General features: G+C 38.6%; 1 protein-coding gene across 3 annotated transcripts in view; it reads left to right on the forward strand.

The window, feature by feature from the left end:
• Nucleotides 1-17,830, forward strand: part of KMT2E (lysine methyltransferase 2E (inactive)) — a 96,093-nt gene that overhangs the window by 31,251 nt on the left and 47,012 nt on the right. For all 3 annotated transcript variants that reach the window (XM_079785839.1, XM_079785837.1, XM_079785838.1), the window contains one exon: nt 17,687-17,801. In XM_079785839.1, coding sequence (XP_079641965.1) covers nt 17,687-17,801 — 115 coding nt within the window. The remainder of the gene's footprint in view (nt 1-17,686; nt 17,802-17,830) is intronic.

The following is a 17,830-nucleotide window of genomic DNA, read 5'->3' on the forward strand; positions in this document are numbered from 1 at the left end:
ACTGGGGAGATGGGTGGAGGCATTAAAATAATGGATACAGACAACAGTATAGTGATTGCCACAGAGAAGGAGGGGGTGGAGGGAAGTAGAAGAGGGTAAAGAAGAGAAAAGTGGTGATGGAAGGAGATTCAACTTGGGGTGGTAAACACAAAATACAATATGCAGATGATGTGTTGTAGAATTATATACCTGAAACATATAATTTTATTAACCAATGTCACCCTCCAAATTTTTAATTAAAAAAAAATAAAAGAGGGTTTGGATTGAAGTATTAATGTGATTCTTTTTGACTCCCAATTTCTGAGATTACATTTTTACCATCTGTATTTTGCTATAGTATTTGGTAGTAATTTCAGTGTCACTAGAGCCACCTGTTGACAGAATTTATTAATTTGTTGAATTGGTTGGGCACTATTAGCCTGAATTTATATTATTGAAGGTACTGAAATGTTTGGCATGTAATGAAATGTTTTCAGTAGCTTTTTATTTATTCACTAGAGGCCTGATGCACGAAATTCATGCAAGGGTAGGCCTTCACAGCCCTGGCTGCCTCAGCCCTCGCAGCCCCGGCTGCCTTGGCCCTTGCAGCCCCAGCTTCTTCCAGAGGTTGTCTGGACAGTCGTTCCACTGTTCAGCCGTTTAGTTGATTTGCATATTATGCTTTTATTATAGATTTTTCACTAGTGCTCAACATTTTTGCTTATGGTTGCTTTACATTTAATCACTATCAAGAAACTAATACTTTCTGCTACTCTTCAAGTGTTGATTTGCTTATCTTAATTCAGAAGCACTTTCACTTATCTCTTAACCATCCCAGCAAAAATTCAGGCAGGCATGATTCCCATTTTACAAAAGAAATGCAGCTCAAGGAGATTAACAAATTTACCTAAGACTACATAATTAATAAAAACTAGAGTTAGGTTTGAACCCAGGGTTGCTTAGTCTAGATCCATGCTGCCACATAGGTCAAAAGAGCCAGGTTTTGTTAAAGATGAGTAAAATGAAGCAAAATACCACATGTGATAAAATGAGGACAATTGTTACACAAAACCCGTTCTCCATTTAAAAAATTTTCTTGTATACTATTGTAATGTATCTAATTTTATTATGTCTTTGAAAAATAATAGATCATAACAAGGATGAAAGAAATGGAAAGTTTTGATCACAAATCTGAAGGAGCATATGGAGACCTTTTACACCCATTATTATAACATTTAGGGAGCCAGTTTATCCATGTGCCATTACTGATACCCAAGTGTGTGTTATTGAATGTTTTAATATTAAAAGTAAAATTAGAGGTTTTACCTAAAATACTGGTATAAACTTCTTATTAAAATTCAACTATATTTTGAAGGTTTATTACAGGGAAGAAATTAAGTTTTTGATGAGGAAGAACGAATTATAAAAGTCCAATTTCTGAGGTATCAGAGCTTAATTATTCTATAAATTTATTTTTCTCTAAATGCTACTCTTAATTTAATGATTAGCACTTCTCTTTTTTTAAATCTTAAATTCAGTTCACCTAACTTAAATGTCTGCACTAAGAATGTATAATATGGCTTGGATGATAATTTCTGATGGCTTTTTAAAGAAAATGGGATATCCTCCTATATAATAAAAGGCTAATATGCAAATCAAACGAATGGCGGCATGACCAGTCGCTATGATGTGCACTGACCACCAGGGGGCAGACGCTTAACATAGGAGCTGCCCCTTGGTGGTCAGTGCGCTCCCACAGGGGAAGTGCTGCTCAGCCAGAAGCCATGAGCCGGGCTCACTACTGGCGAGCACAGTGGCAGTGGCGGGAGCTTCTCCCGCCTCCACAGCAGCGCTAAGGATGTCCTGATGGCTTAGGCCCGCTCCCCACAGGGAGCGGGCCTAAGCCATCAGTCAGACATCCCCCGAGGGCTCCCGGACTGCAGTAGGGCGCAGGCTGGGCTGAGGGACTCCCTGAATGCACGAATTTCATGCACCGGGCCTCCAGTTTTGATATAAACAAATAAGATTTAAAATTTGTAAAGTGGTCCAGAAAAACGTGGCAACATTATGTAGATTACTGTAAACAGAATGGTAGTTGTTTTGTCTTCTAAGTTCTTGACAGTAATTTAGAATTAAAACACATTTGAAAATAGCTTATTTTCATTTTTAAGAATGGAAATATTGCATAAAAATTTTAATGACCAAAAATGCTCTCCATATTTGTTAAGTTTGTGAAGTAATGAAAATTAAATGGCATATTTTCAGGATTACCAGAACTCAAAGGCTTTGTGTAACTTTCTAATAAAGTAACACATACTACCATTTTATAATACAAAAATGAGGTAAAGCTATTTACCTCATCAAGTCGCTAATCCACAGGCATAAATAGCACTCTAGTCAATTTTACAGAAATAATGGGGACAATTTGGTGGGAAAAGTGCTAGACCAACTTAAGAGATCTGGGCTTTAGTGTTTTCTTTACTATTATAACACCATGTGACTTAGAGGGTTTATATGGCAGGTCCCAAGGATACACAGTGAGTTAGTAGTATTAGAGTTAGGGCTTGAAACTAGATTTTGTGACACTTAGATCAGTTATCTCCTTGTCTGTAAAACTGGAGGTTGGACAACATGATCTTTAAAATACCTTCAAGGGCAGTGCCTGAACATCACTTTGGAGCAGCAAAGATTCTGTTTCCTGAGTAGTTCCTGTCCTACTCTATCCTACACCAAGCAGGACTTAGCAGCCGACCCTCCACCCCTAGCATCATGACATCATTGTTGGGGGTTCAGAAACTGCTCTCACACTATACCGATCTAGACCCAGCAGGAACAGATATACTACCACCTGTTCTAGGCCAGAACAAATCTACTTCCAGTCTGAGGAAAAGAAACCATACCCTGAACACTCCCTTGGGACCAGATGCAAAGCAGTCCTACCACATCTTTGTTCTACCTGCGCTACTTACCAAATCTTTGCAACATCATATCACCTTCTCCAGACCCCCAACATCACCTCAAGGGATCAGAGGAAGGGCCTGAGAATGACTAATTTGGATTACATCTTGACCTTGTCAGTATTATCTGTGCCTCTCTTTCCTATAATTCCTTGGACACTGTCTAAATTGTAGACCTATTCAGATGTTTGAATTCTTTCATTGTTCTTCCTTTTATTCTTCCATGTGCTGCATATAATTTGGCTTTTACTTTAACCATGCTATCACATTGGAGTTAATGCATAGTTTTCAGGCCTTATATTGCTTGTTTTCTTAGCAGGATTTGATACTATTGACTCTTCCCACATTTGGCTTTAGTGGTTTTCTTTTTCTTTTCATTGTAGTAAAATATACATAACATAAAACTTACCAGTTTAACTATTTTTAAGTATACAATTCAGTGTCAAGTACTATCAGTGTTGTGCAGTCATCACTACTGTTTCCAGAGTAAATATGTAAGACTTGGAACAATATGGTTTCTGTTGCAGCTACTCAGCTCTGTTGTAGTGGAAAGTCAGACAGTATGTACAAATGAATGGGCATGACTGTGTTCCATTAAAACAGTGGTTCTAAACCTTCCTAATGCCGCGACCCTTTAATACAGTTCCTCATGTTGTGGTGACCCCCAACCATAAAATTATTTTCTTTTTTAAAATTTTTTAAAATATATTTTATTGATTTTTTACAGAGAGAAAGGGAGAGAGATAGAGAGTCAGAAACATCGATGGGAGAGAAACATCAATCATTTGCCTCCTGCACACCTCCTACTGGAGATGTGCCCGCAGCCAAGGTACACGCCCTTGACGGGAATCGAACCTGGGACCCTTGAGTCTGCAGGCCCACGCTCTATCCACTGATCCAAACCAGTTAGGGCCATAAAATAATTTTCATTGCTACTTCATAACTATAATTTTGCTACTGTTAATGAATCGTAATGTAAATATCTGTGTTTTCCGATGGTCTTAGGGTCTACAGCAGCAGTTCTCAACTTGTGGGTCGTGATCCACAGGTTGAGAACCGCTAGCAGGGTCGCCTAAGACCATCGGAAAACGTAGATATTTACATTAAGATTCATAATAGTAGCAAAATTATAGTTATGAAGTAGCAACGAAAATAATTTTATGGTTGGGGGTCACCACAACATGAGGAACTGTATTAAAGGGTCACGGCATTAGGAAGGTTGAGAACCACTGCATTAAAACTTTATTTACAAAGTTAGGCAACAGGCTGGGTTTGGCTCGGGGATCCTAGTTTGCTGACCTCTTGTTTAGAGAGAGTGAATCTTGAGGAGGTACAGCTTCTAATAAAGAATACCATTTTTCTCTGATTTCATTGGCATAATAAAGCAAGTACTACTAGTTCAGTGGTATGACTTGCTTTAAAATTATAGCAACAGCCTTAGCCAGTTTGGCTCAGTGGATAAAGCATCAGCCCTCGGGGTGACGGGTCCTGGGTTCGATTCTGGTCAAGAGCACATACCTTGGTTGCAGGCTTGATCCCAGTGCGGGAGGCAACTAATGGATCACATGGATGTTTCTCTCTCCTCCCTTCCACTTTCTCTAAAAATCAGTGGAAAAATATCCTCAGGTAAGGATTAACAACAACAAAACAAATTTTAAAAATAGCTACAATTGTAACAACAACTTGATAAGAATTTCTTACTTATTAGAAATATTTATTGAGGGCTTATTATATACCAGCTACTGTTTTTAGGTGCTGGTGACACAACTCCATATCTAAAATCTTGTATTTATATTCATATTGTTTTTCCTCTTGTAAAATGGAAAACAACACTTTTTTCTTGGAATCCTGTTCTTAAACTTGCCCTCTGGATCTCATCCCCTCTCACCTTTTCAAGATCTTGATACTTCACTCTTGCCTGATGAAGTATCTTCAGTTTCTCTGTATATTAGATCATTCCCATCACATAAATATGTTAAAACAAAACTCCTGTCCCTTTTATTTATTCTTTCATTTCTCTGTTCCTCTTATCAGCAAGCTCCCTGAAAGAGTTGTTTGCACTCAACATCAGGCTGCACAACACCACTATACTCATGTTGTCATAGTAATTGGTAGTCTTTTATAATTTATATAGATTTCTCAGAATTTGATGTAAATAACCACTTTCTCCTAATAGAAAGATTTAACTGTTGGCTTTCTGAGTACTACACTTAACTGGCCACACTCTTATTTTTTTGCTTGATTTTCCCCCATATCTGGATTTGTTTTGTTGTTTTTTCCTCCAGGCTCATCTTTTTCTTTAAATAACTCCATCTCTATCCAGTTGCATAAGCCAAAACCCTAAGGTGTCATTCTTTTTTGTTTATTAAATAAGAAGTTTATTTAAACAACTAGAGTCCCGGTGCACGAAATTCGTGCACGGTGTGTGTGTGTGTGTGTGTGTCCCTCAGCCCAGCCTGCACCCTCTCCAATCTGGGACCCCTCGAGGGATGTTCGACTGCCCGTTTAAATCCGATCCCGGTGGGCAGTCAGACATCCCTCTCACAATCCAGGACTGCTGGCTCCCAACTGCTCGCCTGCCTGCCTTCCTGATTGCCCCAACCACTTCTGCCTGCCAGCCTGATCACCCCTAACCACTCCCCTGCCAGCCTGATTGATGTCTAACTGCTCCCCTGCCAGCCTGTTTGCCCCCAACTTTCCTCCTCTGCTAGCCTGGTCACCCCTAACTGCCCTCCCCTGCAGGCTTGATTGCCCCCAACTACCCTTCCTTGCAGACCTGGTCCCTCCCAACTACCCTCCCCTGCTGGCCTGATCACCCACAACTGCCCTCCCTTGCAGGCCTGGTCCCTCCCAACTGCCCTCCCTTGCTGGCCATCTTGTGGTGGCCATCTTGTGTCCACATGGGGGCAGGATCTTTGACTACATAGGGGCAGCCATCTTGTGTGTTGGAGTGATGGTCAATTTCATATTACTCTTTTATTAGATAGGATAAGAAGCTTGACTTGAAGGGGAAACTATCTAGGATTCATTTCTTTTAGAGTAATTTAATCCCTACTGAAAGACAGATTGGCCTACGTATAACAGCTGTATACAAAGAAGTTATAAGATTGACCTTGGTTTTACAGACTCAAATCTCAGAGGGAAGGCAGGTGTGGGTGGGTGGGTGGTAAGAGATTAACCAAAGAACTTGTTTGCAAATATGCATAATCTATGGACACAAACAATAGTGTGTGTGGTGAATGTCTGTGGAGCAGGGTCAGGGTGGACTAGAAGGGGTCAATGGGGGAACAAGGGGGCCATATGTAATACTTTCAACAATAAAGATTTTAAAAAAAAGAAAAACATTAAAATTCTCCAATCACACAGGTATGCAAGGATTTTTATGTTGTTAACCAGTAAGAGCAAAATATCTTCCTGGAATATAAAGATAAGAGCTGAATGAGTATGCCACTAAATACTCATTTACAGAACAAGTATTTTTCCCCATTCATCTCCATTAGATGTAGATCAAAATATACCATTGGCCATTTAGTTTTCAAAAATGCAAATGTTTGTGCACCTACATCAGTTACTTTATGTACAATAAAGGCAAGAGAAAGGGAAAAATGAAAGAATTGAAAACACTATACTGTAGTAGTCAGAATGTGGTGGAATCAAATTGCAGTTTTCTAATTGAGAATATCTTGGTCTGGAAGAACAGAGTTCTGGAGTAAAGTAGCAGGTTCTCTTTTTAGTAGACAACTCCTATCTGCTGCTGGAACACATCAGTTATATCGTCATCCTCTATTTCCAACTATGCAAGTGTGTCTGTTTCATTGGTTGGCTGCCCGTCAAAATCAGAATCTGATCTGCTTCATTGACAAACCCTGTGGTTCACAATACACTTCCATTAGTTTACTAAGTGGTGTATGCCTCTCAATCTTAAACATACGTTATCTGAGTAACTGACTATGTACTGACCATGATAGACTACATTAGGACAATGTAGAAATAGGAGGGATATAAAATTCTTCAATATAAGAAGTTTAATGCCCAACTGGTATGACTCAGTGGACTGAGCATCGAACCATGAACCAAGAGGTCACGGGGTTCGATTCCCGGTCAGGACACATGCCCGGATTTCAGGCTCGATCCCCAGTAGGGGGCATGCAGGAAGCAGCTGATCCATCTCATTGATGGTTTCTATCTCTTTATCCCTTTCCCTTCCTTTCTCTATAATCAATTTAAAAAATATTTTTTTAAAAATCAGCTTTCTCATAAAAAAAACAAGTGGTGGTATTTTTTTAAGTGATTATATTTTGACTAGGATATTTTAAATCACACTCTCTTTATCTGAAATGAAATTTCCCAGATCATATAGTTAAAAAGTAAGTTTAAAATATGGTTTTCTCAACTCTAGAGTCTATGTAAAGATCCTTTTTGGAAGCTCTATGGCAGGCATCCTCAAACTACGGCCCGCGGGCCACATGCGGGTGTTTTTGCCGTTTTGTTTTTTTACTTCAAAATAAGATATGTGCAGTGTGCATAGGAATTTGTTCATAGTTTTTTTTTAAACTATAGTCTGGCCCTCCAACGGTCTGAGGGACAGTGAACTGGCCCCTGTTTAAAAAGTTTGAGGACCCCTGCTCTATGGTAATGTGCTATATGGTATGGTAATGTGAAAAATAGGCACTTGAAGCTGATTCAAGCTTTGTGTGGCTAAAGAGCCAAATAAAAGATTCTGTTATAAAGAAAACAATCAAATAAAATGTCTTTCAAAATTCAGAATAGTCTATTAAGGGGAAAAGTAGATTCAAAGAAGTTTGGCCTATCATTTAATAACTAGAAATTCAGTGGATGAAAAGATAACTTGAAGCATATTTGGCAAATGACACTAGTTTGGTAAGGTTTTTTAAAGTTTTTTAAACTTTACCAAACATTATAAGAAGGAAGGTTGCCAAAGAATTATTGGGAGCTTCCTGTTGGTAGTATAATTAATAGATTCAGAGATTACCAAGAGTTAAGTCTTCTTTTAGTAATAAAATAGTTTAGTTTTTCATTTCCACATGATCATTGAAAGCAACTCAGTGTCAGATGCATCTAAGAGTGGTTAATGGGCACTGTTCTATACCTAATAAAAATTAATGTAGATAAATCATCAAGGTGGGTTGGTCCTATACTTGATAATGAAAGGAACTTAAGGATTGTTCTTGGCCTTTTGTCTAAGATCAAGTGGAAGGAACTTAAGGATAAATTTACAAAATTATTAGTTGTATAGCAAGTTGCACATTTTAATAATCCCTTCTTAGGTACAAAGGTAACCAGTTTGTACCCTGGCCACCATACACTCATAAGGATCACTTTGAAACTATTCAGAGTACTAAGCTTTTCAGTAGAGCAAAGAACTGAGCAAAGGTAACTTGTTTGTAAATGGAGAAAGGGGAAGAAGTCTGGGAGACTACTATCCAGCTGGTGTGGCTCAGTTGGTTGGGTGTGGTCCCATGCACCAAGAGGTTGGGGTTCGATTCCTGGTGAGGGCACATGCCCATGTTGTGGGCTTGATCAGTCCTCAGTAGGTGTGTGCAGGAGTCATTTGATTGATAGTTTCTCTTTCATTGATGTTTCTATTCTCTCCCTCTCCCTTCCTCTCTCTCTAAAAAATAAATTTTTTTAAAAAAATATGACTATTATGAAGAGCCCCTGTGCCTACCTCTGATGGCACTACTATAATCATTGATATACTTGTTTTTTTCCCCCCATACATAATTTTCTTGAGAAGAGCCACTTCTTTCACGTCTTTATATTTTAATTTCCAGCATGTTAGTGTCTTCTACTTAATGTGTGCTCAAATGTTTATGGAATGAATGAAAACTGTATAATTGTAAGTTTTTTAAAGACAGAGACAGTGTCTTTATATCTCATAGTCCCTGGCAAACATTAGGCTCTTTATTATGTTGGTTTAATCAGTGCAAGTCAAACTGAGATCTATGATGTAGTCCCCAAAGGGCTCTGAGTAATAGGAAGTTAAAAATTTTTGCTATTTTAATTTTGAGCTAGAAAACATTTATGTTCAGAGTCATCCTGGATAACCGTCACTTCATATGGAATACTGCCATGTAATTTGTGTGCAAGTTCTTGAATTTGTATTCAATGGTTTTGGTACACAGAACACCTAACGTCCTACTTTAACATAATGTTTCCAAATCTACAAAGAAAAATCTCCTTCTCTCTATTATAGGGTTTTGTATATTACTTAATTTTTTTAAAAACAGCTAAATAAACACTACCCTGAAGTCTAACTGACTTCTTATGGTTCTTGAAGACTCCCCATGCCATTTTTTTCTGTCTTTTTGCATATGCATGGATATTGTCTTTCTCCATCATTACTGGTTTTTTAATTAATTTTTTTTTCAGTAGAAGATACTCCTGGTATAAAATTCAAATATTCAAAGTCCTATATATCTTTCAGAAGCATTCTCACCTTTAACAAAACCTCATAATGTTATTTCTTATCTTTCCTGTTACTCAAGTTAGATGTATCCTTCTCTTGAACCCCCTAGAATCTAGATCCTAAAATCTGACCTTTTTCAACTCCTTCAAGGAGGTCTTTCTAGATTCAACCAAACATTTCAGACTTACAAAACTATCATAAACCATACTTGGCACTAGTCTACATGGTATGTAGGACAAGAGCCACAACTTGTCAGAGATTAATAGCAGATGTTGCTCTCTATGTGAGACCATGTAGGAATACAGTCCGCCATCCAGGAACTATTTTCTTTGGCTTCTAAGGTGACTAGTCAGGTACAAGGAGACAAGATCCACATTGGACTAGTGTGAGAGTCTCCTGATTTTGAAGTCTCATGTCCCTCAGTAGCCAATATTTCTTGCCATAAGCATAGACTTCTAGGTTCTTTCAAGGGACGTGCCAGTTAGGAATTACTGCATCTTGGGGAAGTTCTGTTCTGTGGCATCTACATCAAGTATTTATAGTTTTTCCAGTCCAGTTACAATTAATTTACCAATCAAGGGCTATTTTTATTAATGTACCTAGCAATACAGCAAATTACATTATCAGGTTTTTTTAGTGAACAGAGGTAGAAAGTTAACTAATTATCAAAGTCTCACCCTAGCCAGTTTGGTTCAGTGGATAAAACATCAGCCTGTAGACTGAAGGGTCCCAGGTTTGATTCTGGTCAAGGGCACATGCCCAGGTTGCAGTCTCAATCCCTAGTAGGGGGCATGCAGCAGGCAGCCAATCAATGGTTATTTCTCATCATTCATTCTCTCTCTCTCTCTCTCTCTCTCTCTCACCCCCCTCCCCCTCCCCCTCCCCCTCCCTCCCTCCCTCCCTCCCTCTCTCTTCCTCTCTGAAATCAATTAAAAAAATATATTTTTTAAAAAGTCTCATGCTGAAGAGGAAAGGTTTTTTGTTTTTTAAATTTTCACTTGAGGATATGTTTTGATTGATTTTTAGAGAGAAGGAAAGGGAGAGAGAAACATCAACGTGAAAGAGAAACATTGAATGGTTGCCTCCCATACCTGCCCCAACTGGGGATCAAACCCAAAGCCTTTTGGTGCACAGAACGATGCTCCAATCAATTGAGCCACCTGGCCAGGGCAAGAGGAAAGGGTTTTGTTAATCATTTACCTATACCTTTTTCATGGCATTATCCTGTTGGTGGTTTTTGTATACCCGTCTCTTTTTGCTAACTTACTGTTCCTTCCAAGATCAGAATCTCTTCGAGGGATATGAATATGTTTTATATGTTTTTTTATTCTCTCCAGCATCTAAGAAGGTACCTTAAACATGTAGTGAACATTATCATAGAACTATTTATTGAGTTATAGTTTGTGTACTCCTTTGACTGTAAGTTAAATCCACCAAAAAAACTGAGACAAATTATGTGAATGGCATTTATAGATGGAAACAAAGTGTAGGGATGAACTTTGTGTTCCTTTACAAAGATTTTTTTTAAAATATGTTTTTATTTATTTTTAGAGAGATAGGAAGGAAGAGAGTTAGATAGGAACATTGATGAGAGAGAAACATCAATTGGTTGCCTTCTGCATAGACCTCACTGGAGATTGAGCCCGAACCCAGATATGTGCCCTGACCAGGTTTGATTCTTGATGCATGGGTCAACACTCAATCACTAAGAGCCACACCAGCTGGGCCCTTTACAGAGGTTTTGAGTAAAATAGTCACTTCTCTCCAAGGAGCTCACATACTACTTTTTGGTTCAACATGTTGGCTATTAGACTGTGTGAACAATGAAACTAATGCATTGTGTCAGATCTTGTTAATATATGTAAACCTTACATACATATATATAGTATTAAGTATTCCATAAAATTGTGTGGATTTTTCATTGACATGCGTAAGGCTAAATATATCTTTATATAGCCCTTTTAAAAATCTTTGAAATCAGAAACTTTAAAATTGTTAATTTAAAAACTATTTAAGCATTTATAATTTTTCTTCTGCCAATGACAGTGATTCATTGCTTATTAGTTTTTGTATTGAAATTATGATTGGTTTAAGCAGAAATTGGAACTAAAACTAGAACATTAATCCCATTATGTTACACCATTTTCTATCTATATTCTATTTTGCTTATAGTAAATAACCTTTTCTGCAGTAATAGATCCTTGTCTCCTGGAGTTTATAATGTCAATAAAAGAGGAAAGTAATGTATAGAAAAGTGATGTATGCATATTGCTCTGTATACCTGTTAGGTTAATGATACATAAATGTACAGTGTAACAATAAAACTTATTTTATTTTCCTGATTAATTTAATGTCCTGAATCACCAACCTAGAATTTAAAAACATTATTATATCAACATTGCAGGTTTATGATTACAGATTGTATTTCTTTTATTTTTATTTTTATTGACTTTTTACAGAAAGGAAGGGAGAGGGATAGAGAGTTAGAAACATCGATGAGAAACATCGATCAGCTGCCTCCTGCACGCCCCCTACTGGGGATCGAGCCTGCAACCAAGGTACATGCCCTCGACTGGAATCGAACCCGGGACCTTTCAGTTCACGGCCCAACGCTTTATTCACTTAGCCAAACCGGTCAGGGACAGATTATATTTCTTGATGTAAAGTTTATTGTTCTAGTATGTGAAAAATTCAGATGTATGTATGTACTCAACTTTAAGAAAATATATTTAAAAAATCTGCTTTACAAAAGAATTACAAAGGAACCATTTTATTTCAAGGCATCTATTTCAACATAATTTTGGGAGTTATGGGTGTATACTTAAACAAACAAACTTGCCCTGGCTGGTTTGGCTCAGTGGATGGAGCGTCAGCCTGCGGACTGAAGGGTCCCCATTTCTATTCCAGTCAAGGGCACATGCCCAGGTTGCGGGCTCAATCCCCAGTAGGGGACATGCAGGAGGCAGCCGATCGATGATTCTCTTTCATCATTGATGTTTCTATATCTCTCTCCCTCTCCCTTTCTCTCTGAAATCATTAAAAACATATTAAAAAAATAAAAATAAATAAACTTTATAAGTTTAGTACATATTACATATTTATAGCTTAATTAAATGATTTAAATATTAACAATGTTTTGACATCTTACAAATTTATTTATTTAGAATATGTCTAGCTAGACTCATATTTGGAACCACTTGTTGAGAGAGAGAGAGGAATGGAGAGTGAGAGATTTGTTGTTTCACTTATTCATACATTCATTGGTCGAGTCTAGTATGTGCCCTGACTGGGGATTGAACCCGAATCCTTGATGTATCGGGACAATGCTCTAACTGAGCTACTGGGCCAAGAATGCTTAGAACCACTTTATTAGAAGTTTGAATTATTGTAGAGTTAAGTTTTTAAAATAATTTAAAAGCAACTTCAGACTGAATAGTCAGAGTTACATTTGGGTATTTCTGAACAAATAAGTAGTGTTACACATCTGTATAATGCATAATAGTTGAGAAAATTCTTTTTCACATTCTTTGTATCATTTGAGCTTCATTCATATTGCTGGAAAGAAGGTGAAGTATGGGTATATTTATTTCCACTTTACAAATAAGAAACTCAAATTAAGAAATACCCATTGAATGGCCAGCCTTAGACATGTAAGTCCCAATTCTGTATTCTTTCTACTGAAGAAAACGTGTTAATTTTGATGGAGTTTGGGAGAGAAAATAAATGCATGTGAGAAGGTGGTGGGCAGCATACAAAAATATTACATAAAAAGTACTACATTAACAATACAGACCCTAACTGGTTTGGCTGAGTGGATAGAGCATCGGCCTGCGGACTGAAAGGTCCCAGGTTCGATTCCAGTCAAGGGCATGTACCTTGGTTGCAGGCATATCCCAGTAGGGGCTGTGCAGGAGGGAACTGATCAATGTTTCTCTCATCGATGTTTCTAACTCTCTATCCCTCTACCTTCCTCTCTGTAAAAAAGCAATAAAATATTTAAAAAAACCCAACAATACAGTAAATAAGTGCTATAGGAACCCATCTACACTAATAAAAGAGAAACATGCAAATTAACCATTACTCTGCTATACCCACCAGCCAATCAGGAGTGAGTATGCAAATTAACCCAACTAAGATGGTGGCCACCATGGAGCTGGAGCGAGTAGGAGGCTTGGGTTGCCCTCGGTGATGGAGGAAGCCAAGCTTCCCGCCTGCCCTGGCCTCTGCTCAAGGCTACAAAGTTTCAATTATAGAAGATAAATAAATCCCAGATATCTGCTTCCAGCTGGCCCTGGCCTCTGCTCAAGGAGGTGCTGAAAAAGAAAAGAAAAGAAAAGAAAAAAAGGGGCTGGGAGCCTGGATTGCCGGGGGGCGTGGCCAGCCTGAAAAGAGCCCCCAGCTCCTCACCCAGGCTGGCCACTCCCATGGGGTGAGGGTCCTCGTTGGGGGGCTTGGCCAGCCTGCAAACAGCCTCAGCCCTCACCCAGACTGGCCAGGCACCCCAGTGGGAACACCCACCCTGAAGGGGGTGTGGCCAGCCTGCAAACAGCCCTCAGCCCCTCACCCAGGCTGGCCACACCCCCAGGGCCCGATCCCTGTAAACGGGCAGTCGAACATCCCTCGAGGGGTCCCAGATTGGAGAGGGTGCAGGCTGGGCTGAGGGACCCCCACACACACACACCCCCGTGCACAAATTTCGTGCACCGGGCCTCTAGTAGGCTTTATAAAATTACTAGAGGCCCAATACACGAAATTCTTGCAAGAGGAGGCCTTCTTCCCCTGGCTGCCAGCACCGGCTTCCCTCCGGCACCCAGGACCCGGGCTTCCCTCACAGCCCCGGCTTTGTCCGGAAGGTCATCCGGAAGGATGTCCAGTCTAATTAGCATATTATGCCTTTATTATTATAGATTATTATAGATGATGAGTTGAAGCAATCAGGAAAGTGCTCCTTAAAGAGCACTTTGAATTAAGCCTTGAGAAACATGTTGAAATTAAAGGGTTAAGAGAGATTCCACAAATAGATGTTTAGAAATAGAAATGCTGAAGACATCTTCCTGAGTTGGGAGGAAAAGAGATAGTATACCATTCCTCCAGGTACCCATTGTGTAAAATATATTAAATGTAAGATTTAAAAATAACTTGGGGAACTTAAAAACATTTTTTAGTACAGAAATACAAAACTACATACAGCATTAGGGAGAACAGTATAATTATCTATCCCAAGTGGCCATTACTCAGCTTTAGCTAATTATTCACAGTTTTGCCAACCTTGTTTCTTCTATCCTGCAGGGTTTTTTTGTTTGTTTGTTTGTTGTGGTGTTTTTTTAAATATATTTTATTGATTTTTTACAGAGAGGAAGGGAGAGGGATAGAGAGTTAGAAACATCCATGAGAGAGAAACATCAATCAGCTGCCTCCTGCACATCCCCTATTGGGGATGTGCCCGCAACCAAGGTACATGCCCTTGACCGGAATCGAACCTGGGACCCTTCAATCCGCAGGCTAATGCTCTATCCACTGAGCCAAACCGGTTAGGGCTATCCTACAGTTTTATTTAAAGTATTTTAAAGCAAATCCTCACATCTTTTTACCTATATATTCTTCAATGTACATCACTAACGGGCTTTTTAAAAAAAACCCACAATACTATTATCTCAATATTATAACAATTAAGAATATTTCCTTAATATAAAATACCCTTAAATACCAGTTCATCTTCAGTTTTCCCTCACTTGTCTCAAAAATGTCTTTTTGTAATTGTGTTCAAATTGGGATCCAAACAAGATCCACACATTGTATTTGATTGAAATGTCTCTTGAATCTCTTTTCATCTGTGACAAACTTTTAAATTTGTTTTCCCTTACAATATATATAGCCTGTTGAAGAAACTGGTCATTTGGCCTTTAGAAGTTTCAACATTCTGAATTTGATATCATGTAATATTCTACCTGGCATTTAGAACTAGAGATGTGATTAGCCTCAAATTCCACCCCCCCCCCTCTTTTCTCTCATTTTTCTTTTTAGCATGGTATTTTCTATGTGGGACTTTGTAATTTCTATTGCATAGCATTAGCAGAGGCACATAATAAACTTGGTTGTCTAACTTGGTAGTGATAAGTGATCAACAGGCTGTTGTCAACCTTATCCTATTCATCAGCTTTCAAACCTTTCACATAGTTATCTCTTGCCTAAATCCATTATCTCTTAGGGGTTGCAGATTCTTACTTGATGATAAACGTTATACCAGTATGCTAAGTCAGTATTTATGTGAATATACATAAATTGGCTAAATAGAGCACTATAGCAACTATTGACAAAAATTATTATTGCATATTATCTCTAGTTGTGTCATTAAAAATTTATTAAGGGTTTGTGATAATATTTCAGGAGGTTTTGAGGGAAACTTATTTGGCTTTAATAGAGTGATTTTTATTAGTATGAGTTTCTCTTGACCTGTTACACATATGTAAACATATGGTAGGTTTGCTCAGATTTGTTTTCTATTGATTGGACATTTGAATGATTTCTGCTCTTATATCTAGTTTTATGAATAGTATTTCAATGAACATCTCAATTCTGCGAGTCTTTAATAGTGGGATTACTTTCTTGGGATAAATTTCCGAAGACGGTGTTACTGGATCAAAGGATGTTTGACTTTGGGTATTGGTCACAACATTGTTTTCAGATTTATTGTGTTCTGGCAGTGCAGAGCTTTGAGGATATCTATCATCATGGGGCTTTTTAAGAACTCTTCTATGTATATCTGTTGTCCAACAATTCATCAACACATTAAGTGTTTTTTAATATATATTTTTATTGATTTCAGAGGGGGAGGGAGAGAGAGAGAAATAGAAACATCAATGATGAGAGAGAGAATCATTGATCGGCTACTTCCTGCATGTCCCCCACTGGGGATGGGTCCCGAAACCCAAGCATGTGCCCTGGTTAGAATCGAACCGTGACCTCCTGGTTCATAACTCGATGCTCAATTTGTTAATTTTTTAAAAATTACTTTTAGTAAGAAGTGTCATTAGAAATGAGGATCTTATACTTACCTGGCAGGGGAGATACCATGATCAAGAAATGAGGATCCTGATAAAGTATTTCTGCCTTTTTAACATTGCCAGTTTATCAGTGCTGCAGCTTTAATTTGAATCATGAGGTTATGCAAAGTATTTGTGATTTGTTTACATGCTTGTACTGAAAGCTTTATTTTTTATTTCTAACTCCAAAATATAAAAGTTTTGGCAGTATTCATTAGAAATATATTCAGAGTTTAATCTAAATCCTTAAGAGTTAATCTGGAAATTTCTCCACTGCGTTGACCTTGCCAACATCACCACTCTCTAGATTTGTAAGATTTCTTTTCAGGATTAACATTAGGATTGTTAGGGTGTCAGATAGACAGGGGCTAGGAGAGGCCGCTGGACCTGGAGGGTACATGGGAGACATGACAAACCCAAACCAGCAAACAGGCCCACATGACGGAGGGGGGACAGGACCCCCAGGATGTGGTCTGACCAGCCCCCCAGCACCCCGGGCAGCCTGGCAGTGTGAGGAGGTGTGTGTGGGACCTGAGGAGGGGGCTGTGCTCCTGCCCAGGGCGGTAGGCAGGGGTGTCACCCTCTGAACTCCCAAATAAGAGTCACATGGCTCCACTTCAGCTTGCCAAGCTGCCAATCACATTACATCAGAGTGGATTTCCTTTCCTTGTAAATAAATCTTCGCATGTTCTGCTGCTTAAAAAATAAAAATAAAAAAGTTAATCTTTCTACTCTGGCCATAATTCCTACATGTTGCATTAATAATAGTAATGTAGATCAGGAATTGCTAAAACTCTACTTCTTCCTTCTATGTAATTTTTAAAAATATATATATTTTTATTGATTTCAGAGAGGAAGGGAGAGGGGGAGAGAGACAGAAACATCAATGATGAGAGAGAATCATTGACCACCTGCCTCCCCCCACACTGGACATCCGCAACTCAGGCATGTGCCCTAACTGGGAATCAAACCATGACCTCCTGGTTCATAGGTCGATGCCCAACCACTGAGCCACAGCAGCAGACAGGACCATTTTTTTTAATTAAACAAAAGTTTTATTATGATATGGAATCTAGATAGGATATATCTTATCCACAGGGTGTCTATCTACTCAAAAAGACATTTTATTGGCAATGGCAAAATAAATAATGACTCTCAGTTACAACAAGACATTTTATTTGTATAGCCAATAAACTAAGTGCTTATAATTTTAAATTGCTTAAAAGGAAAAAAAAAAATGAATGGAATTCTCTTTGATACAACTTTTTCCCCTCCAGACCAGAATCCGTAGAAGCTAGCCCTGTGGTAGTTGAGAAATCCAACAGTTATCCCCACCAGTTATATACCAGCAGCTCGCATCATTCACACAGTTACATTGGTTTGCCCTATGCGGTAAGTGTCAAGCATTTCTTTAGAAGGGT

This window comes from Cnephaeus nilssonii, assembly GCF_951640355.1.
Source record: "Cnephaeus nilssonii genome assembly, chromosome: 12".
In the NCBI taxonomy this organism is placed as follows: Eukaryota; Metazoa; Chordata; class Mammalia; order Chiroptera; family Vespertilionidae; genus Cnephaeus; species Cnephaeus nilssonii.